Raw genomic sequence first — 22201 nt, 5'->3', positions numbered from 1 at the left:
TAGCTTTTAATTACTTTAATGTAAATTATTACATTTGATTACCTTTTTATTACGCTACTAATGTTTTAAATGCCGGAAATAGTTTATCCAAAAAAAAAAAAAAAAGGCATTCCTGCATGGTGAAAAGATGCAAAGCAATTTTTTTTTTTATTTTACATATAAACTATTTACCAATATGAATATATTCTGGTGTAACCCCTTTGTAATCGCCAGCATTTTGACTGGTAACTGCACTTTAATTACATTATTATATAATATTATATTAATTATTATGTAATATATTAATTATATTGTTTTTTGTAACGGTAATTGATTATAACTACATTTATTTTGTAACTGAATTACATGTAACAACATACTTCCTATAGTCGCTCCCTAAAACTGTTTATAACTAATAATCCAAACTTGGTATTTTGGCCTTTCGCTTTGCCGTAGTTCTTCCTCTGAGTTGGGTACATGGGTAATGTAGGATAGCGTCAGGCACGTGGGACGTTCCGTTGCCGTTCATTTGAAGTTTGCGGAAACATGGCGGGCCTGGAGCTGCTGTCTGACCAGGGTTACCGCTTAGATGGAAGAAAAGCCACCGAGCTTCGGAAGGTTCAGGCCCGCATGGGAGTGTTCGCTCAGGCGGACGGCTCCGCGTACTTAGAGCAGGGAAACACCAAAGCTCTGGCGGTGGTGTACGGGCCTCACGAGGTAAGTAGCAGTGGATGGAGGGATGAGGGTTTGCTAACAGTAACAGCAAGTATTTATAATGGCGGTAAAGTCATTCATTCATTTGCTGTAAGTGGGTTAATAGACTATAAATGTGTTAATGGGGGGCTTGTTATCAGTGTGTGTTCATTCAGAACAATGCAGGCTGTTGTTGTTGTTGTTGTTGTCTTAGTAAGTCCGCTATGTTTTGAACATGAACAACATTTCCCACAATGCCCAGTGTGCATTTCCAATTAATATTATATTAATTGGTATTAATTAATATATATTAATTAATACCAAGATTAGATTATTTCTCTAACCAACAGTCAAAACATAGTAATATAATGTAATTATATGATAGAGTGATGATTAATATCATATTTTAATAACAATATTAACTCTGTGGCCACTTTATTAGGTACACCTGTAGAGTCTAGTGTCCCCAAATGCAACAGCTCTGCCATTTATTCAACCTTTATGAACTTTGTAATGGCTAGTTTTTTTTGGGATGCAGTGGTCAGGTCCCCCCTTAATATGTCATGTTTAAAAGCATGAAAGTTGCAGAGGCAAGTATTAATAGATGCAGAAAAGGCACATCTTGGTGCATAAAAATTCACCAGATTGCAGGAAATTCTGAGTTTGACACTGGTAGAGGATCCACTAACCCCTCATTTCATGTGTGTGTGGTGCTATTGCAGTGGACTGTATTGTATTGAAATGTGTTGCTAATATTCTTCCCCCCTCATGTCTGCAAATGGGGTGGACAAAACATTAGAAACACATGTCAGTATAAAATAGTCCTGGTCAATACTACTGCAAACTACAACCTCAATGATAAACACATTTAAACACATAGTTAACTCAATACCTCTTTGACAGTGTCAATCAAACCTGAATATTATTGTCTTTTGTAAAAGTAGAATTTAGGACTGAGCTGCTGTTTTGGATTGCCTTACATTTGACGAGTGTACCTAATAAAGTGGCCACTAAATGAATATCAATAACATGGCAAGTGTAGACAAAATCACATTTAAAATTCTCAAATTGCTATTCAATGAAATGAACTGTTTTTTAGTTTGTTATTGTAATTAGCTTTAAATTATTAGCTTAGGCAACAGAATTTTGGTAAAGTCTCACGTGTTATAATACGATTCACATAAAGATAAATTGAGATTTTAAATTAACACCCAGTCCTACTTTAGGAGCAGCACATGAAGTCTCAATTGGTATGTTAAATGAGGAAGGTCAGATGAAGATGACGTGTTTGTCACCCCTAGGTCCGAGGTTCGCGCAGCCGGATTCGCCATGATCGAGCTGTTATCAACTGTCAGTACAGCATGGCTACCTTCAGCACAGCGGACAGAAAGAGGAGACCACACGGGGACCGCAAGTCGACTGAGATGAGCCTTCACCTCAAGCAGACGTTTGAAGCTGCTGTGATGACCCAGCTCTACCCGCGCTCTCAAATAGACATCTATGTCAAGGTTAGTTGAACAGTAAGAGGTGGATTTGATGTGTTAGGGTTTATGGTGTTATTTTTTGTACTAAACCTAAAAACTTTTCTTTCTGTCCAAACAGATTCTGCAGTCAGACGGAGGGAACTACAGCGTGTGTGTGAACGCTGCCACTCTGGCGGTGATTGACGCCGGCATCCCCATGAGGGACTATGTGTGTGCCTGCACGGTCGGGTTTGTGGATGAGACGCCTCTCGCTGACCTTAACTACGCAGAGGAGAGCGGAGGAGTGAGCTCCCTGGCCTTAGCGCTGCTGCCCCGGGGCGGACAGATCGCTCTGCTGCAGATGGACGCCAGATTACACCAGGATCACTTAGAGTCTCTTATCGAAGCTGCCATGACGGCTTGTAAAGGTGTGAGCAAGGTGCTGGATCAGGTGGTGCGGCAACATCTCCAAGAAGTTTCTGTGCTCTCCAGAGAATGATGGAGGGAGGAGGAGTGAATGAAATGTTATTGGACTTAATGGAGAGGAATGATGGAATAATCTTGGAGTGAATGTTTTTTTATGTGTTCATGACAATTATACTTTTGTACAGTATATGTGTGGTGAAGCTAACAATAAATATGTCAACCCTGCTTCATTGTGTGTTGCTTATCCATTTTCAAGTGGCTGTACTTAAGAATTACAGGTACAATCCTCAAACTTAATGCAAACATCATGTTAGCGCCATGAAAAAAACCTACAAAACAGAAAACTACGGGAAAATAGAATAGAATAGAATCTATCTTTGTTGTCCACCAGGGTTGGAAATTTGTCTTCGGCTCACCAGACACTAAAGACAGAAGAACCATCAGCATCCTTAACTCAACAAAAATGATGAGCTTTAAACCACAAACATACAATGAGCTGATAAAATGTGTTAAGTATTTTGTAATGACTTTGTATGTGTGTTTTACTATTCGTCTGCTTTTTACAAATACAAAGATATGGTATAATTAATATTTTAGAAGCAAGTTTTTGTGCATCAACATTGTTTGTCAGCAGCCAGATACATACATAACCTTAAAAATTATTTTTTCCCCTGAGTTGATATCTGTAACTGAATATCTGAAATAAAGCATATAAAATAGAGCTTTTAAAATCTTATTTTAAAAACCACGAATTTGGCCTTCAAGATACAGAAATAAAATGGTTAGGGCAATTTTTCATCAAAGACAGGGCAATATAATAAATTAATAATAATAAAGAAATTAGTTAATATATTTGAGACAATTTAATTTAGAAATGTGGGGAGGAATTTTCAAAAAAAATTGTGCGAAAATATTTTTTTAATTCTGCCACTAAATATTTACTAATTTTATTTTTTAATGTATTTTATGCATCCATGTTTATTTTATTTCTTGGCCGGAAGTCGGTCCGCCGCATTAACGTTCCCGCAGGAACAAGGAAATTGAAACGGTTAGCAGCGGTTGCTGTTGAACAAGCTCCACCTCTGCAGGTGGATGTGACCGGTTTTACATTGGGAAAGAGGTATGTCTTCATACATACTATGTGTATAATGTAAAATATAACTATATAACTGTTGAAAATTAACACTTTCATGGACGTTTATAGCATTTTATCATCTCGACAAGACAACTGTCTTTAGCTAGCAGCAAGCTAACCGCAGCTGTCAATAGATGCTATGACAATGGGTGGCAGAAAAACGATTTCCTAGCTAGAGCTGTAAGGAAACACATACAGTGAATAATTAATATTTGACTGTCAGATGGATAAAATTCATATATCCAGTTTTGCGGGTTTCATAACTGATCTATCATCACGTATTTCAAGTGTGTAGTTGATAGGAAGTGTGCGTGTGTTGCCTTCAGGGTCCAGTCTGTCCAGATTTTGTTCCAGAAAACATGGGGCTACTGTCTGACCCAAACAGAAGACGGGCTCTGATCAGCCTGCTAACCCGCCTCAATGCCCCAATCTGGTGAGTTCAGTCAGTCACTGTAAGATTAATGTGCCTAAATGAAATCTCAAATACAAAAGCAACAAACTGCACTTTATTAAATATCCAATGTGTGCATGTGCTCATAACTTGTATGATTTTTGTCTTTTAATTCAATCTCTACATGTTAGTGTGGTCTGCTACATGGCGGGTGTAGCCTGGTTTATGGGGCTGGCATTTGAGCCGTTCACTCTGCGGACATACATGTCAGAAAATGCCATGGGGTCCACCATGGTGGAGGAGCGCTTCCCAGCGGGGGAGAGGGCGCTGGCCACGGGCAGAGAGTTTGCAGCTCATAAGAAGAAAGCAGGGTAAGAAATGCAAAGAAAGAAGACGCAACATAAGTGGAAAAAGTCACTTTAAAACACATTTGAAGAGCATGGAGGATCTTCACTGATCTGTGCCAAATAGGGCGGGGCATTATGAGCAGCTCCAGACAAGCTGTCAGAATTTTACACACTATCTTAACTAATCTTAACATGCTTGAGTCTTTTCACAGTTTGATAGGATTTCAGAAGTTTCCTAGTGTGTTTTTTTTTTTTGCTCAACCTCCTATATAAGTCCAGAAATATTTCCCCATGTTCCCCTAGTCTGATGTGCCCTGTTGTTTCTCTGCAGTGGGATGCCAGTGGACTGGCTGGTGAAGACCATGCAGGCTCGAGGGCTGGAGGTGTTTACCCAGAGGTTCTCTCGAACGCTGCCCTTCCCTGATGAAAACAAAGAGAGATATGTAAGTTTGTGATCGAATCGTCACATCTCTTCCTAACTTGACGCAATGTGAACGAACAAACATCAGATTGTGTCAGTGTTTCCTAATGAAGATGTCCTAACCTGCTCAGTGTGTCAGCGAACAGGCTAAGCAATGTGTCGCTTGTATGAAAAACTGCCCACCCTGGCTATATTTTAGTGAAGCTTCACACACCTCCAACCTATTGCTCGCTCAGGGCTCGATCAGCTCCCTGAGTGTTGTTTTCCCGTGTAGTATATCTGGACACTTTTTTGCATTTCATCTGCCAGAGCTCGCTTGAGACGTGTTAAGGACACTTTTTTGCTTGCTTAACAAGAAACTGACTGGTTTTCATATTATTTATTTGCACACTCCACTGCTTCTCTTTATGTCACGCTCAGATGGTAGTAGGCACAAATGTATATGGGATCCTTCGGGCCCCAAGAGCTCCGCGCACTGAAGCCCTGGTGCTGAGTGCCCCGTGCTCCCCAGGCGATAACAACAACCAGGCAGTGGGGCTGCTACTCGGCTTGGCACAGTACTTCAGGAGTGAGTACAGAACCAGCACGTCCCTCTCCACCATTTGAATGCCATTCAGTTCTTGTTTTAATGACTGCTGCATTCCTCAATAGGTCAGGTTTACTGGGCCAAGGACATCATCTTCCTCGTGAATGAGCATGATCTGATTGGTATGCAGGCTTGGCTGGAGGGCTACCACCACACCAACACTACAGGTAATCACCAGCATTTACTCACTTATAAAACACACCAACAAATAGTTTTGAAAGCGTTGAATCATCCTCATACAAGATTGCCTTCCTTAGTAGACTTTTCTTATGTGATCGTGCATCCAGGTATGGACTGGTCGCCACTTCAAGGCCGCGGTGGTTCAATCCAGGCAGCTCTGTCCCTGGAGCTCAGCAGTGATGTCATCACAAGTTTGGATTTAGTACTGGAAGGCCTCAATGGCCAACTCCCCAACCTTGATTTAGCCAACCTCTTCTATGCCTTCTGTCAGAAGATTGGAGTCCTTTGCACCACCCAGGGCAAGGTAAAGGCGTGTGATGCAGCAGAGACCGGATACATTTTGTCTCCACATACGTTGAGGTTGGTTTGGTTTTCATTTTCTCTGTGGGTTTTTCTACAGCTGCAGAGGAACGACTGGGACAGTGTGTCCGGTTATAGCCATGCAGTCCAGACCATGATGCTGATGGTGCTGAAGCAGGCCAGTGGGCGACCCTGGGGGGATCATGGCCTTTTCCTGCGATACCACATTGAGGCTGCCACCATCAAGGGCATCAACAGTTTCCGTCAGTACAAGACTGACGCCACCACCATTGGCAGGTCAGAGCAAGTTTTCCTTTAAGCTTCTTCTTTAGTAGATCTCACCTTCATAAACTGACAACTACTGGTTCTGTTTTTTTTTGTTGTTGTCTCACTGAATACCATCTAGACTCCTGGAGGGAATGTACCGTAAGCTGAATAACCTCTTAGAGCGCCTACACCAGTCCTACTTCTTCTACCTTATGCCGTCTCTCTCGCACTTTGTCTCCATTGGTTACTACATGCCAGCCTTCGGCCTCCTCGCCGTCATCCTGCTGCTTCGTGTATCCTTTAACAATTATTTTACTGTCAGCTTGATTTTATCTAAAAAAATCCACCTGAGAAGAGCAAGTGAATCACACACAGCATGAATGTAGACCTACCCTGATTGCAGCACAGCTTGACTGATGACCTGCTGTTACTGATAATGTGCATGATTGTCAGATTTGCCCTTAACTATGACACAGGCCTTAGACCTGTGGGTTCAACTTGCGACGCCGCCACCAAGAACGGAAGATGGAATTGTTGACCTTGAGCAGGTAACACACTCCTAATGACAAACAGATCATAAATCAGACTACTTAACTTGAGTTTATTAATGTTTCGCATGAATCATATCTGCTTCCTCTCAGATGTCCAGTCCAGGGGTGCTGTCGGTGTTGACTCCTCTGGTGATCAGCCATCTGACTGGAGTAGCTCTGTACAGCCTGCCCATTCGCTTTCAGGAGATGGCTGTGGAACACTTCCCGGTGTCTGAGACCGAGGCCGTGGTCCTGACAGCTATTGCTGTTTACACAGCAGGCCTGGCTCTGCCTCACAATACACACAGGTAGCTACTTACACCTGACACACTCTGATTCAGAATTTTGACACAGATTTCTTCTTCTTAATCTGCCTCTAATGTTGCATTTTATCGGTGTTAAAGACAGCATAACATGTTAAGTTATCCAGGAGCACAGTGTAATGTATAAAATGTATGCTTATGGCTTTTCTTAAAAGATTATACCATCAAAACTTCCAACAGTTAATACTAATGCACAGTTATATTAACACTGAGGTTATGCACATTGATAAATCTGATACAATAAATGCTTCTGTGAGCATGTGAGAACAGATTAAAAGGAGACAACTGTCCCACACTGTGGGAGACAGTGAAGTACTCATGCACTCACTGGCATTTAAGTACAAATTTTGGCCCTGAGACTGTTGATATACACCTATCAGCCAAAACAATAAAACCACTTACAGGTAGAGTGAATAACGTTGATCACCTCTTTACAATACAATGCTCTGCTGGAAACCTTTGGTCCTGGCATTCAAGTGGATGTCACAGGACACGCACCATCCAATGTGGCATGGCAACAGCACTCCTTGAAGACACTGGGCTCTCCAGCTGGACAATTCACCATGCCACGCTGCAAAGACGGTTCAGGACAGGTCTGAGGAACGTGACAAAGAGCTTAAGGCGTCAACCTGGCCTCCAAACGCCCCAGTTCCCAATCTGATCGAGCATCTGTGGGACATACCCCACCTTACAATCCACAGGACTCAAAGGATCCACCCCCAACACCCTGGTCTTAGACGCCACAGGGCATCCTAAGAGTATGTATGAGTCCTGTGGATTGCAAGGTGGGGTACCGGCACATCCCACAGATGCTCAATTGGATTGGGATCAGGGACACGTGGAAGCCAGATCGACACCTTGAGCTCTTTGTGAGGTTCCTTGGGCCATTCCTGATGGCAGTGGCACATGCTGTAAGGGTCACTGCCATCAGGGAGTGCCATTGCCTTAAGTGATGTACTTGGCCTGTAACAGTCCGTGGGTGGAGCATGTCACGTTGCAGCCACATGAATGCCAGGACCAAAGGTTTCCCTGCAGAACACTGCATTGTAATGAGATTCATTTCACCTGTCTGCGGCTTTGATGTTGTGACTGATCAGTGTAATTTTGTTTTCATGTTTGATCAAGACTTTTTTACTTCAACTAAAAATCTTATTACACATTTAACAACATTTTTTTCTTATAGAGTGATATTTTTAAAGGTTTATAAAAGGTGCTGAATAACCACAGGCTCTAAGTTTATTCCTGAAATAATAATATGGTTGAGACAATGAGAAACTTGTACAACTGTAAGAGACCTGTGATGCAGAGAATGTTTGTCCCTGAAGGTTCCTGTCAGGTGAGGGGACGGAGCAGGGCTGGAAAGTGCTGAAGCTGGTTGCTGTGCTGTACCTGGCTGTGTTGCTGGGTTGCACCGCCCTCATCAACTTCTCCCTGGGCTTCATCCTGGCTCTCACTCTGGTGCCTGTGGCTGCCTTCGTCACACCCCACGTACCAAAGTAATACACCTGCACAGACTCTTTGGTCATTGTGGCTCTGTACTACCATGTGTCAGTCAAATAGAAGTGAAACCTTACTCTCCTTCCTCTTCTTCCCTTAGGATCTTATCAGCCTTCGTCATGGTCGTCCTCAGCCCAGCCTGCACGCTCCTCTTTTCTGTCTTTTTCTTCGAAGAGCTGCAGGAAATGCCCATCAGCTTCATGGAGGGTTGGTTGCTCTACCTGTCAGTCATCTCGCAAGGCATCCTGGACCACTTCCTGTACGGCTCTCTGGTTTACCCACTCATAGCTTTGCTGGTCTATCCTTGCTGGCTGCTTTTCTGGAACATCCTATTCTGGAAGTAAATGTCAAGTCATGCAGGACTAATGAAGGCCGCAATGGGGAGAAAAAAAACCGCTGAGGTGTTCTCAGGTTTGTGGGAAATGTGAATGATGGTTAAATCCACTGGAGAGATTGGAAAAAGAGATAAGTATCTATGGTTGACTTGGAAAGAATGCAGTAACTCCCTTTCTGGACATTTTGTTGGTACTTCACTTTTAAAACAGTGGAGAAAAATCAAGCCTCCTTGATACACTAAGCAGAATGGACTGTTTTGTACTGAACATCTCACCTACAAATGAAGTGGAAGAAGGGACGACCTTTTCACAAGTAGCCATAAATGTCATGATTCGGTTGCTTTTGGTAAATATTTTGTTTCAAAGATTTCTTTGTGAATTTCTGTTTGCGGTACATAAAGAAAATGACTGCACTGTTTTTAGCTCTTTGTGTTGTCAGCCTGGATGGTAACAGATGAAGAGACGGCCGTACCAACATGGTTCGAACTAACAGAAAGGAAGACACTACCTGGTTGGTCGGTCGTCTGCCTCATCTGCATCTGTTGAGCAAGCTGTTATTGCATCTAATATTTTTATACTTGTTTGACAACTTTCTTTTTAAACATGTTTATTTCATATTTATAAATGCCAAATTAAAAGATTGAAAAAGTTCCCCATGTTTTGAGCACAATGCTGTTCTTAATCTGACAATAAGAATTTAGAAAACTTGAGTGTTCAATGTTTGAGATCATTCAAATGACTAAGACAGTTGCGTGACTACATTTGGTCTAGAAGGATTAAAATAATGACAATAAAACACCATTAAATTTGGTTGTTGTAACTACACTCAAGAGACTATGAAAAGTCTGTTTCATACTTGAAATTATAACCTTATAACCTACGATCATGAATGCTATTTACACATCAGAAACTTGCAATTGCTGTGACTGATATGACCTGAATGCGCCCATAATGGCCACTTCTGTCAGACTCCACCTCCCAAGTTTGAAATGCAGAAATAACACTAAAATTTTGAAATCTCAAAAATGACCCCAGTGACACCATTACAGTTATTTCTGCAGACTTAAGCTTTGTTTATACTTGTGCAAGACACAATGGCCTCTGTAGTTGGCTCCTGAGATACGATCATGCACAGAGACATTGAAGCTCAACACATTGTTCATTGCAATATGCTTGACAATGCCAGGGCGTGTAGACAAAATATTCTGTGGAGGAGTAAGAAGTCAACGAGTGTTAATGGAAGAATGTTACTGGCTAAATAGGCTGCACGGTAACGGCAGTAAACACCACTGTATCGCCAAACTTTGCATTGTTGTGAAATATTATTATTGTTTCTTACCTCCAAGTTAAAATTATTTTATGCTGCTTTGTTTCCCCCAAGTTGCAACTCTTTCCATAAGAACATTTTTTTCTTATTATTATTTTAGCTTTTACAGCATCTCTCAAAAAGCCTCTTCTTCCCCCAGTGTTGCGGTTTATTTCTTTCCAAGAGTTTAAAGAAATGCCTTACCCTAAAATGACCATTTTTACTACTGTGTACGCTGGATTCGTTGAGAAAACTCAGTCTTTCTCGCATGCCTTCACAATGAACAGAGAATCCAAAAAGGCGATGATGAATTTGAGTAAAATGGGACCAAGTTCAACAAGAGCATATCGAATCATCCATTTACAAACCCACACAACTCGTGCAGTATAATCCAAATCTCATTTACCCAGTTGTATGTTCGGTACATCCCAAACACATGCATTTTTATTAAAACATTAGGATTTTAAAACATGTCACTACAAACAGTCTCACACAGGGACAAGTAGTGCGCTCTAGGTATGCATATGCTCATACGCAGGTGCATGCCCAGGGCGCTACTTGTAGGTGGAAATGTTTTTAATTGTAATGTTTTAGTGACGATGCATGTGTTTGGGAAGTACTGAGCATACGACTGGATAAATGAGACTTTGATTATACTACAGGAGTTGTGGGAGAGTTTAACAGATGCTAAATGTGTTCCTGAAATGACTTCAGTTCATTAGGAATTTTCGCCTTTTTTTTTGATTCTCCGTTCACCGTGGAGACATGCAGTGAAAACAAGTTTTTCTTTATGAGTTCAACTTAACACGTGGCAAATAACTGATAAACAAAGTAGTCACTTTGCAGTTGAAGTATTCTTTAAAGGCCTTTTGATTGTCCCTGCAGTCTCTCTATAAAAGTCATAGAAATGTCTGAACAGGCAAATCTGCTCGGCCAGTCTTCCCTTGAAGGTGTCCAAAATGAACTCAGAAAGTACAGCACGCACAGTGGGCACCTAGTTACAAAACACTCGTTCGTTCCCCGACCATCACACGTGGTACAGTTGTCTTTGCCTGTAGCATTGCAGCAAGAGCAGCTCTCATTATCCCTGGTGCAGAAGACGTGATTACATTTTTTTTTTTTAAGTGTGAAAACCTAGCACCAGGGACACAACGGTGAGCAAAAACCTGGCTTTAGTAAGTTCCCTCCAGAGCCACAGACAGGACTGTACAGGTGTATCCCAAACTGAGCAGTACTCTCTCTGACAATCGGTGTAGTGCTCCTTTAAAGTGTTCATGAAACACAATTCGTCCCTCAGACAACCGGGATTTGTTTAATTTTCATTAAGTTTATTCAGCTAATGCAAATTTTTACAGTATTATGTACTGAAAACAGATCATTCCATTGCTGTCACAACTCAGAGGGAATTGAGTAAAATTAGATCAACTGCTAAAATGTACATCAATTACTCAATGCATCTGGTTAAAAATAATACACTTAATACAATGTTATAAAAAAATAAAAGCACTTGACAACCCTGTAAACGCAACACACCTTCTCTTTTCAGCCATGGCTTTTTTTCTCTTCTCTTTTAAAACAGCCAAGATTATTTTCGCAGATGACACTCGAACAAACCGAACAGGGTTTCACCTCTCCTCTCACTTCACAGTTGGCAGAAACTGAAAGTATGACATTCCCTCGATGTGAGCTGCGATCAAATGCAAAGAATCACGTCTCACCTAAAATAAATATTAGGCTGTCTGTGTTGATTGCATCACACACACACACACGTACACCCTGTAAAATAAATAAAGAGGTCTTGCCAAATTCTGATGTATGTCATGGTTATGTCAATATAACCGCTCCAAGCTGGCGCGCTCTGTCTGCAGTTCATTGTCTGAGCCTCGACCAGTGCAGCTCTGTGTCATGCTACAGTGCTTCAATCGCTCCAGCTGTCAGAGGACTCTCAGTGCATTTGACAGTCTTCATGTGAGTATTTTGTTGTTTGGCATCCTCACTCTGTGTGTGTGTGTGTGTGTGTGTGTGTGTGTGTGTGTGTTTGTGTTTGTGTGTGTGAGTTGAGTGAGACATGGCGACCTGACAGCGATGATGGGCAGTCAGCTGCTGCTTAAACCGGACTCTCCTCGATCCTCTCTCCTTCCTTTCTCCTTGTTTGAGAGAATAAAAAGAGGCGAGACTGTCACCGAGGGGAAATGTCACAAAGAGTAGTCCAAAAAAGGGTATTGATCGCTAGATACGATGCAATACCTGCTGGATGTGTGCGTCGGGTCGGGCTGTAGCACAGATTTCACAGCCTGGACGGGACGGCTTGTTGATGAAAGTGCACGAGGGACAAGCCCACTCTGTCTGCTGAGAGGAGGTGAGTTGAAACAGATTTAAGGAGGGAATAATTTGGCTAATCATGCTATTTGAAACACTTACAAAAAGTCAGACTTTGGGTAAACATGGGTAACATACCTGTGTTTTACTGGCTTTGTTGGGATGATCATTCAGCTGCAGGTTCTCAATGTCGAGAACATCTTTGATATCGCCCGGTCTGTCTGCTCCTCCGCCTGTGCTCCCCGAGGATGACAATACACAATAAGAAAAACAAGTTTATGGAGCTGCACTTTCTCTTGTTTGAATGTAGTATTAACGTGAGTCAGAAAAGTGACATTTTTCTGGTGTTTCTGCTGCTCTCCTGCACATCAAACAATGACTACAATGTTGAAGTGTTTATATGAACATCCGATGAACAATGTAGGAAGGAAGGACTGAGGCAAATTAAGGTTTATAGAGTTTCAAACCTTTGTGATAACAAAAAAAAAAATCATTAATCACTGGGAAAATGGTTAGTGCAGTTAATAACTGACTGAAGTCTCTGGCCCACTGACACCCAGAGACACTTATTACCTACTCTGCTGATGCTCATCAGCATCTCAGTGTGTGGCTATGGCTGTATGTTCATGTTTGGGGTCACTGCCCTACTGCACTGTTTGGGGGACTATGAGTCCTATACTCCAACGTGGATGTGCAGTTCACCCCCAAATCAAAAACACACATTTTTCCTCTTACCTGTAGTGCTATTTATCAATCTAGATAGTTTTGGTGTGAGTTGCTGAGTGTTGGAGATATCAGCTGTAGAGGTGTCTGCCTTCTCTCAGTAACAGTTGAACAAGATGGCACTCAGCGTGTGGTGCTCAAAGAGACAGAAAATACATTTGAAATACTCAACAGCAATGTCTCCAATGACCCAGTTACTCAAGACAATCCACAGACCTTGTAAGCATACAGGAAGAACTGCTCCACTGATGGTGCAATCTCACTCACCTGGAGACCAGGGATTCCTACACCAGACTGCTTTTCTTAGACTTCAGTTTTGCTTTCTATACCATCATCAAAAGGGCACAGACTGAAAATCCTCACTATTTCCTCCCCTGCAACCATCCTCAACAGACTCAGCATCTTATTACTGCTGTCCCTCGGAAATCAATTAAGTATTTGTGATTCTCATTCTGAGCACGGGCTTCCCCCAATATGCATCCTGAGTCCCCTGCTGTACACTGTGCTCACTTATGACTGCATAGCCATGTTTCCAAATAGTCACACTGTAAAGTTTGCAGATGACACAGCAGTGGTGGGACTAACCTCCCACAAAGATACGTCCGAGTACAGGCAGGAGGCAGAACATCTGGAGGCTTTATGCAGGGCGAATAACCTCTGCATTAATGTAAAGAAAACAAAGGAGATGATGGTGGATTTCAGGAAGGGCGACTACTCCCTCCCTCCCCTCTACATCGGAGGAGCCGCGATTGAGGTGGTCTCGAGCCCTCAACACCTGAGGGTGCACATCGCTGACGACCTCATCTAGAGAAACAACTCAGCCACCATAATAAAGAAGGCTCATCAGCACCTCTACTTCTTGAGGAGAGTGAAGCTCACAGGCCTGGGCACCTGAGTGCTCACATCCTTTTACAGATGTGCAGTGGAGAGCATCCTTACTTCCTGGATCACAGTGTGGAATGGTAACTGCTCTGCTGGAGCGTCATGGCCAGAACGACTCGATTAAAAAAAACAGCTTCACACAGCAGAAATGAGCACCACAAGACAAGTGGTTCGATTATATTTGAGAGAAGGCAGACATCTCTACTGTCGATATCTCCAATACTTGGCAACTCACACCAAAACAATCTGCAGGTAGGAGGAAAAGGTTGTATTTCTGATTCTGCTGTGAACAACTGTCGCTTTAAAGCTGAAAGGCAGCACTTAAGCCTCATATTTATAGCTTTAGTTTTAAATCCAAAGTGGAGTTAAATGAATGAAAACCATTCCACTGCTGGAACACTTTCAGCCTAAACTGTGACAGGAGGTTTCGTTTGTCGAACTCACCCTGGTTGTTGTGGGGTAGCCTCGAGGGCAGGGTGCTGTAACCCCTCCAGTCTTGGGAGGTGGGGCCGTTGCCAGGTGGGAGAGGTGGGGCGAGGAGAGCGCTCTCCAGGTCCTGCTGGAACAGCTGGCGGGTGATGCGAGCTTGTCGGGCGGAGATCAAGTAGAGGTATGCGGTATCCCCGTCCTTCTGCACCCCGTAGGAGGCCAGCGACCTCGGCTCGGTGCACAAGCACTGACCAATCACCCAGCGCTGCACGCGAGGATGGAAACCGTACTCGAGAAACACCTGAAGAGCAGCAGAAGTTAGTAAATAAAAAAGTGCTACGCCTATTACATTATAAGTCAACTGACAGTTTTCTAACCTGTTGCTTGAGTGCAGCCACGGTCATGTATGGAAAGACTTTGACTGTGACACAACAGGATGACGAAACATCCTCCACTACCACAGATAAACTGCAACACAGATATACGGCAACATAAGTCACAAAAACACATAACCTGGAAGCAAACGAAAAAAGAACTTAAGCCTGGCAGTTTTCATTTCTCACCTGATCTCTCCCTCTGCGTAGTTCTTTTCAGACAGCTGAATCGTCAGCACTGCTTTCTGCCGAGCCAGAGCGGACGCGTGCTGTGAAGCGGCTTGAGTGTCGCCTGCTTCAATCGCCCTGGCGAGCTCCAAACACAGCTCCTCTATAAAAGAAAAAACAAACAAAAGATGCAGCGATCAAAAGTGACATTTTTAGAGCATGTTCTGAACAAAGGAAAGAAAAAACGGTAAACAGAGATACCCACCAGTGAGCGGCAGCGAGGCTGAGCTCCACTGCTCCATGGCTGCTGCTGTGTCGTTGTGTCTGCCGTCTGATTCACATATGTTAATGTTTGCAACTGTCAGAGGAGAAACAAGAAACTGTGTTACAGAAGTGCTTCAAACGTTCGTAGTCAACACGCACCAACACCAACTGATATCAGTGTTTATCTTAACTGCACTTGGCTGATAGAGGCCCAACGTATGCTTTAGCAAAACCCTTTAATAACAGGTCACAGACACACTCCAGCATTTCCTCATATGTATTCTATTTACACACATGACACCTTATCAAATAATCCCTAATATATAATGTTTATATTTACTGTTGCAACAACAATCTACCTTGAAAGATTCTTGTCGTGATTGAGCCTGGTCCAGTGAGACGTTACCTCCTGCTAGCAGCACACTTAATGCTGCTCTGTTTTTCTCTCAGCTCTTGGTTTTCCCTTCATAGTTTACGCCTGTAAATCAACCCTGGAGCACCCACAGTGCGTGTCATTTTACTTTGAAACAGAGTCTAATCTGTGCATTTCTAAAGAGCTTTTGATGCAGTGCATCTGCTATTTTTATTTTAAGTCTGAGGACGCCAAACTGTCAAGTCTTTTTAAACGTCTCACAAATTTCTAGCAGCCCTGAGACTTTGTAGTATTTCTTTATATGGACATTCGTCCCAGGCATGCAACAAGTGTTTACATTAACTACACTGCTACATGTAGCTACATGCTAGCGTCAGGTATGTCTGTATTCTTGGTTGCAGATGTTGTTAATTTCACCCCGATTTCGGACCTGATTCCTGCTGGATCATGTCCTGATGTGAAGACCTTTCTTTAGAAGCTTTTACTGGTGATTTTTGACAATAGAAAGTGCCGCTATACTCTGTTACAGTCATTCCCACGGCACCAGTGATGGTGCAGAAACACCCGTGCAGATGCGGAAGACCCAGAAACGCTGACCAATAAGAGAGGACTTGGCTTGTTTTGGAGGAGGGACTTAAAGAGACAGGCGCTGAGATGGAGCGTCTCAGACAGCGGGTGAATACAGGTGTTCCAGCACAGACAGTAGAGGACAACATTAAAGAACATTCTAGTAGAAACCCAAAATACAAGGATGAACCTGAAAATGAGCACAATAGGTCACCTTTAAGTGCAGATTTTTCTCTAAAATGCTGTTTATTATTAATACAGCTAATCTATAAACAGATCTTTTCTCTGTTTTTTGAACAATTCTATATTTGTGTTTGACAGTGACAGAAACTATTTATTTTAATAATGTTTAAACATCAATACTGTCCCATCCTTTTGAATAGAAAACACAGTTGGTTGCAGACACAGCAGGTTGAGGACTAAACAAAATAGCTGTTAAACTGACCTCTATGTGCCTCTCTTAGCGATGACATCACCACCGTGGCCCACTCCTCGGCTTCGCGGTCGCAGCGGAAGTTGAAGCGGATGCAGTCGTGGGGCGGAGCGGCGAGACGCATCTCGTGGCAGCGGGGAGATTTGACCTCGTACTGCACCAAGCGCAGGTCAAACTCTGCAATGAACTGTGGGTGAAAAACAAAAATGAGTAAATCTCAAATGGCAGTTTATAGCTAAAGAACTTAAATAATGTTTACAAAATGAGAAAGAACATGTTGTATCAATTAATCAAAGCTTCATTGTTTGACTTCTAGTCCTGTGTACATCGTAGAAAGACTGAGTGACAGCTATTTTCAAAACTGATTAGTTAACCAATTATTGTACTGGATTAAATATCATTTAGTCTATGACAAATGTCTCAGAGCCCAAGGTGACGTTTTCAAATTTATTGTTGATTATCAAAATCCAAAATATATTCAATGTACTAGCAAGTCTTTACATTTTGAAAACTGGAACAAGCGAATATTTGGTGTGTTTTTTTTTTACTTTGGCTTAAACTATTCATCAACAATCAAAATAGTTGCAGATTAACTTTCCTGTTCATGGACTAATCCATTAATCGGCTCGTTCGTTTTAGCTCTACAGCATTAAAGCAGCCTCAGGCATTTGCAAGTAAACACTGCTGACGACCTGACGGCCTGTCTTCAATTATCCACCATTAAATTTGTCCTGAACGTGGGAAAAAATAAAGTATAAAATGTGGGCTAAAACTGCAGTAAACATCGCATGAGTATTAGCACAAGAGAAAGGAAATAATCCCCTGAAATATGGCAGAAAGCGAATGAGATTACACATAATCTGCCCTCTAACATTCACTGCAGCATCATTAGGGCACTGAAGTCTGTTGTGGGCGGACAAAAGCAGCAGAGAGGGATTTTCCACCTGCCAGAGAGTGTATTCATACCGATATGACTGTGTACGAGCAGTCTGCCAGCTCAGACAGACAAACTAAAAGAAGCTGGGATCAAAGGAAAAGTATGCAAATCAAGAGGCAACTCAATTGTCAGGGGGGAAATCTGTCTGACTTGAGATTCCACCGAGATGAAACGCCGAAACCGAGCCTGTCAGATTTTTAGGATAACAGCGCACAGTGAACTCGGCCAAACAAAAGGCAGATTCAAGAGTAAAGTTTGGATGAGTGGGGAGACAAGCAGAGTTCAAAGTGAGGTCAGCTCCACTCATGATCAAGCGTGTGTGTGTCTACAATTGCGACTGATGCATCCACTGACAGTAACCACCTCTAATCATGAAAGAGAAGAAGAACTTGTCCTTGTACTGACACGTGTCTCAGCAGTGCAGCACTGTAGTTTGTTACCTTAATATACATAACCTGCAGAATCAAATTCGCAAAAGAAAACTAGAGTTGACATTAAAGTTATTGTTTGTACTTCAATGAAAATAAAAACCAATCGTGCCCCTCCTCCTCTTCCTACTGTCTCTCATGGCATTTGCTAAAATCCACCCCGGCGCACTGACAACAACCAATCAGAGCTGAGGAGTCTCCAACGCAGCTGTCAATCATGTCAAGATGAGCGGTGGTCAAACTGTCAAACTAGGTGCTGATCAAATATGAATCAAGATTCTGTTACTGCATTGTATATTTCTCACCTCAGATGTTTTCAGAAGCATATTTTAGTGTACCGTTTGGCTGTAAAATGGCAAAGGCCCAGCCGCCATGTTGGATACAGTCGACTGAAGTACCAGCTTTCTCATTTTATAGCTAAACTTCTGCTGATCTGATTGGTTGTTTTCCTTCACATGCAGTAAGGCTATTAAACATGCAACAAGGAGTAAAGCAGGCAGAGTGATATGATTTTTCTCACAGATTATCTGTCTCATTTGGTGCTGTGTAATTACAGTGACAGTTTCAGCTACAGCTTTAACAACGTAAAGACCGAATAAACTGCCCGCTGTACTTCCCCAAAGCCCAGGATGATGTATTAAAATGACTTGTTTTATTCGACCAACAGCCCAAAACCCCAAAATATAATGTTAACAATCAGGTATGACGAGGAATAACAGTGAATCTGCATATGTGAGAAGCTTTTATCAGCTAATGTTTGAACGGTTTGAAGCTTCATTCATAACACTGACAATCAAATTCGTATTCAATTTGTTTGTAATCAGTTTGTTTTTGCATAGCTCTTAATTCTGTTAAATACCAGCATTTCTGCACAGCTGCAGATTAAGATGAGGCTACACTCATATTATTAGTAATATTATACTATCTATTATACTATCTATAGAATTAGATTCCAGTGTGGCTGCACGTGTTTCTGACTTGCATGATGCAAACATTTCCAGTAACTCCAGAGCAATGTAAAGTCCAAAAGTCAAAACTTATTGACAGAAGATAGATATAGAGATATAATCATTTCCAAAATTCACAACATACTTTTATCTTTTGACATGTTCTGCTTCAGTTCATCTGTTGGTGTTTAGCCCTTCACAAACAACATTTTCTCTGCAGTCACAAAACTGTTTGCTCTCCACTTTGTTGCACACAAAGGGAGAAATGCAGCTAACAGTACAGTTTAGCAGCAATCTAACAGCTCCAAGTTACATTTATTCATTAAAGAAATTTGATTTAATAATTATAATAATAATAATAATAATAATAAACCAGACTAACTCATTTAATCAGATGAATCGCTTTCTTTAAATTTGTTCAAGCATTTTTTGATTTTTTTTTCCCGGGATGACGATGTCGACAGATGTTTGAAGCTTTGTTCAAAAACCTCAGTAACAGCTCTGATAGTAAAAAAATGTCGGCCGGAACAGCTCTTGAAATGTCTGCTTAAAAAAATAACTAAAGCCGAATGTCAAAATAGTTGCTGATTAATTTTTTGCCAGTTGACTAATACACTAAACATTTCAGCTGAACAAATTTGCCTCATAAAGATGTTGTTCAACAAGCACAGCATGTGCTCACAAATAATTTATTGTAAGAAACTGCAGTATGGTTGTAAAAGCTAAAAATCAGACAATAAAATCTGCGTGCACACTATGATGTCATATCCAGGAGAACATCTTAACTTTTTGAAAACCACTGAAAATATGACAATTTTAATAATCAACTGATCTTTAGGTTATTCAAAGGAGCACTCTGTCAGTTTTACAGATGAGGATTAGTTTATTGGTCAAGGCTACGACACAACCTGTGACAACAGTTGTATAATCTCTTCTCTCTTTGGAGAAGATTTGTAAAGTCTCAGAAAATGACCCTGATGATGTCTTAGACTAAGTTTGAGGCTTGAACATTTCAAAAGGATGTCTGCTAATAAACTTAGAGTGTAGAGTTTGAAAGATGTGGGCAGAGAGGGTCATTATGGGTACTATAGGACCTAGCCTAGTGCTTACTACGACTAAATGTTAGGATTACTTTGGCCTCTGCTGCCCTAACTGTGAATTTCTTTTTAAAAATCTGCCTTTTGTTTTGTCATCAGATTGTCCCTTTAACAAGTAAGTCACAGGTGGCTCTCCAAGGCTGAAGTGTTCATTACATACCACACAACAAAGCTGTTGGACGCCTAAAAAAATGGGGAGAAACACTGCTATTGTCAGATCTTTACCACTCACTTAAAATGTAAAGTTGGGCCAAAGGGGGCTACAGAGGAATAATGCAGTTTGCTACATCAAGAGATTTTATCCTCATATTAGGACATGTCAAACTGAGCTTGTCAGGCTCAGCTCGATGCTGACAGACTTTTCGGCCTTAGGTTAAGCTTAAGTTCTAACATCAGTATTGCTTATCAAGCTTGGCGTCAACTGATACAAAATGAGACGGCTATTTCAGACCACAGTAAAGAAGTTTATCCCGCCGAGACTGAAAAATGAATGCGTTTAATACAAACTCTTTACTGTTGTTGCTTCAAACAAACGTAAAATAGCCCAGTGTGACCTTAATGTAAGATGAGGTGGCGACAAACATTCTCCAAATCTCATAGACACTCTCTCTTCACCACTGCAAATGTGATTATCAGGATCTGTCATTAGTTTCTCAGCTTTCACAGCCTCATTATGATCAGGTAAAGAGAATATGACGACAGTTTCTGGCACCAAAATATCCCTCTTCTTAACACTTGACCTGAATGCTTTAATTATCAGGTGAATAATTTGAAGGGATGAATACAGACTTTACGAGACACAGAGAGTCAAGTGTCATGGTTCATGTGTTATAAGCGTGTCATGCAACTTCTGACAAATACAAGGCTGAAACCTGGCAGAAAATTCCCACCTGTCTTCAATAAGACCACGAGAGTCTGTTCACACACTGTGTTGGCTGAAGGATTTCCCCTGGTGATGTTATTATTCTACTCAAACTGAGTGTGTAGTGGTTAAGGGAAGACCTAAAATGAAAGTGAAACTAGAAATCCCTCTCAACTACAGAGTTGGTGATTAAAACAGCTTCTGTATTAAAGAGCAGATTATTATAACACTTAGAGTGAAGTCTTGGAGTGTATGTTTTGTATGCGTGTGCAATCGATGGAACCTGGTGTGATTTTATCCCTAAATGTGAATCTGTGGGGCTGCATTGTAGTGCTCCATAAAATGGCGAGTAAAGGCCTGTGCTGGTATAAAATATAAATGTGATTCAGTAAGGTGGTTCATCACAAGCATATCTAAGCAGGTAACACACCCTCCAAACACTCAGGTGTATGCGTGAAATCTCACCACACTGCGGTTTCCGCTCGTATCTCGCAGCGCCAGTCGGAACTCTCCGGCCCGGCTCGGGTCCATGCTGAGCTGCAGCCGCAGAGCCTCGCTGCCTGCTCCGGGGAGGCACAGGGGCCGGATCCCGGAATGGCACACCGAAACCCGGACTGACATTAAAACAGTACTGCAGCAAGGCGTCAGCGCAGGCCCGCCGCATGCCGCCTGTTGGGACGAGGCAGGGACCGGGGCTGGAGGAGCCCAGCCGCCCGAGCTGAGTGCCATGTCGCGGACACCAGAGGCGGAGTGAGGGTGTGTGAAGCCCCGCGGCAGGTGTCGGTGCTGCCCGCTGCTTCTGTCGGGTTTATAAGGTCCACCGGTGTCTGAAGAGAGCGAGTGTCTTCACGGGCAGGCTGTGGTTGTCTCCTCGACCCGCAAATTCTTCCATTATCTACCCGACCCGAGCAGACACGGAGCGAAAGAAAAACAAAACAGGAAGTGGAGCGGTACGTCTTTTATTTATGTCCGTAGAGAAACTTGGCCGTGAAACATCCGGCCGAAATATAGCAATTCACAAAAGGACTTAAACGTCAGAAAATAATAATAACAAAAATAATAATAATAAAAAATAATAATAGTAATAATTTTCTCTTTTTTATAGATAAATGGCCAAAATTACATAATTTAAGAAGCGATATTACATAGAAATAAAGGACATTTGACAGAAAACAGTAAAATGATGAGACAGGTGAGATATTAATTGGCAATCCCCTCT

At 42.0% G+C, this 22201-nt stretch overlaps 3 protein-coding genes across 5 annotated transcripts; 2 read left to right on the top strand and 1 right to left on the bottom strand.

Moving 5' to 3' along the window:
- The first annotated feature begins 467 nt into the window (after positions 1-467).
- On the top strand, positions 468-2786 carry exosc4 (exosome component 4). The gene is made up of 3 exons (XM_049597512.1): positions 468-696; positions 1974-2180; positions 2275-2786. Exons 1-3 carry the CDS (start codon positions 526-528, stop codon positions 2632-2634), a joined length of 738 nt encoding a protein of 245 aa, XP_049453469.1. The 5' UTR covers positions 468-525; the 3' UTR covers positions 2635-2786.
- A 655-nt stretch (positions 2787-3441) lies between these two features.
- Positions 3442-9524, top strand: gpaa1 (glycosylphosphatidylinositol anchor attachment 1). Its single transcript, XM_049597506.1, has 13 exons — positions 3442-3681; positions 4023-4129; positions 4279-4458; positions 4766-4877; positions 5276-5423; positions 5507-5608; positions 5729-5925; positions 6022-6218; positions 6328-6481; positions 6665-6736; positions 6830-7026; positions 8367-8537; positions 8639-9524. The coding sequence occupies exons 2-13, from the start codon at positions 4056-4058 to the stop codon at positions 8880-8882; spliced, it is 1848 nt and encodes a 615-aa protein (XP_049453463.1). The 5' UTR covers positions 3442-3681; positions 4023-4055; the 3' UTR covers positions 8883-9524.
- On the bottom strand, positions 4721-21927 carry LOC125901685 (ranBP-type and C3HC4-type zinc finger-containing protein 1-like). 3 transcript variants are annotated; one of them, XM_049597510.1, is made up of 10 exons: positions 21448-21919; positions 16724-16898; positions 15340-15432; positions 15096-15237; positions 14910-15000; positions 14548-14833; positions 12637-12731; positions 12427-12528; positions 12256-12326; positions 4721-4854 (listed from the first exon to the last, which is right to left on the bottom strand). In XM_049597510.1, exons 1-9 carry the CDS (start codon positions 21709-21711, stop codon positions 12276-12278), a joined length of 1299 nt encoding a protein of 432 aa, XP_049453467.1. In that variant the 5' UTR covers positions 21712-21919; the 3' UTR covers positions 4721-4854; positions 12256-12275. The 3 variants fall into 3 exon arrangements, with proteins under 3 accessions (XP_049453467.1, XP_049453465.1, XP_049453468.1); XM_049597508.1 differs by lacking the exon at positions 4721-4854 and having other exon boundaries at positions 11383-12326; positions 21448-21927; XM_049597511.1 differs by lacking the exon at positions 4721-4854 and having other exon boundaries at positions 11383-12326; positions 12427-12525; positions 21448-21927.
- Positions 21928-22201: the final 274 nt, after the last annotated feature.

Source organism: Epinephelus fuscoguttatus, linkage group LG15, assembly GCF_011397635.1.
Source record: "Epinephelus fuscoguttatus linkage group LG15, E.fuscoguttatus.final_Chr_v1".
Classification (NCBI taxonomy): Eukaryota; Metazoa; Chordata; class Actinopteri; order Perciformes; family Serranidae; genus Epinephelus; species Epinephelus fuscoguttatus.
Note: the sequence above shows the minus strand (reverse complement) of the source record. Positions and strands in the feature narration are given on the sequence as shown.

Bases quoted from the DNA above. Each gene is read 5' to 3' on its own strand.
- exosc4 (XM_049597512.1), top strand. From the start codon at position 526: ATGGCGGGCCTGGAGCTGCTGTCTGACCAGGGTTACCGCTTAGATGGA. The intron at 697-1,973 runs GTAAGTAGCAGT...TGTCACCCCTAG, and splicing joins TGGTGTACGGGCCTCACGAG to GTCCGAGGTTCGCGCAGCCG. The intron at 2,181-2,274 runs GTTAGTTGAACA...CTGTCCAAACAG, and splicing joins AAATAGACATCTATGTCAAG to ATTCTGCAGTCAGACGGAGG.
- gpaa1 (XM_049597506.1), top strand. From the start codon at position 4,056: ATGGGGCTACTGTCTGACCCAAACAGAAGACGGGCTCTGATCAGCCTG. The intron at 4,130-4,278 runs GTGAGTTCAGTC...TCTACATGTTAG, and splicing joins CGCCTCAATGCCCCAATCTG to TGTGGTCTGCTACATGGCGG. The intron at 4,878-5,275 runs GTAAGTTTGTGA...TGTCACGCTCAG, and splicing joins ATGAAAACAAAGAGAGATAT to ATGGTAGTAGGCACAAATGT.
- LOC125901685 (XM_049597508.1), bottom strand. From the start codon at position 21,711: ATGGCACTCAGCTCGGGCGGCTGGGCTCCTCCAGCCCCGGTCCCTGCC. The intron at 15,001-15,095 runs GTGAGAAATGAA...TCTGTGTTGCAG, and splicing joins TACGCAGAGGGAGAGATCAG to TTTATCTGTGGTAGTGGAGG. The intron at 12,327-12,426 runs GTATTGCATCGT...CTCTCAAACAAG, and splicing joins CCGACGCACACATCCAGCAG to GAGAAAGGAAGGAGAGAGGA.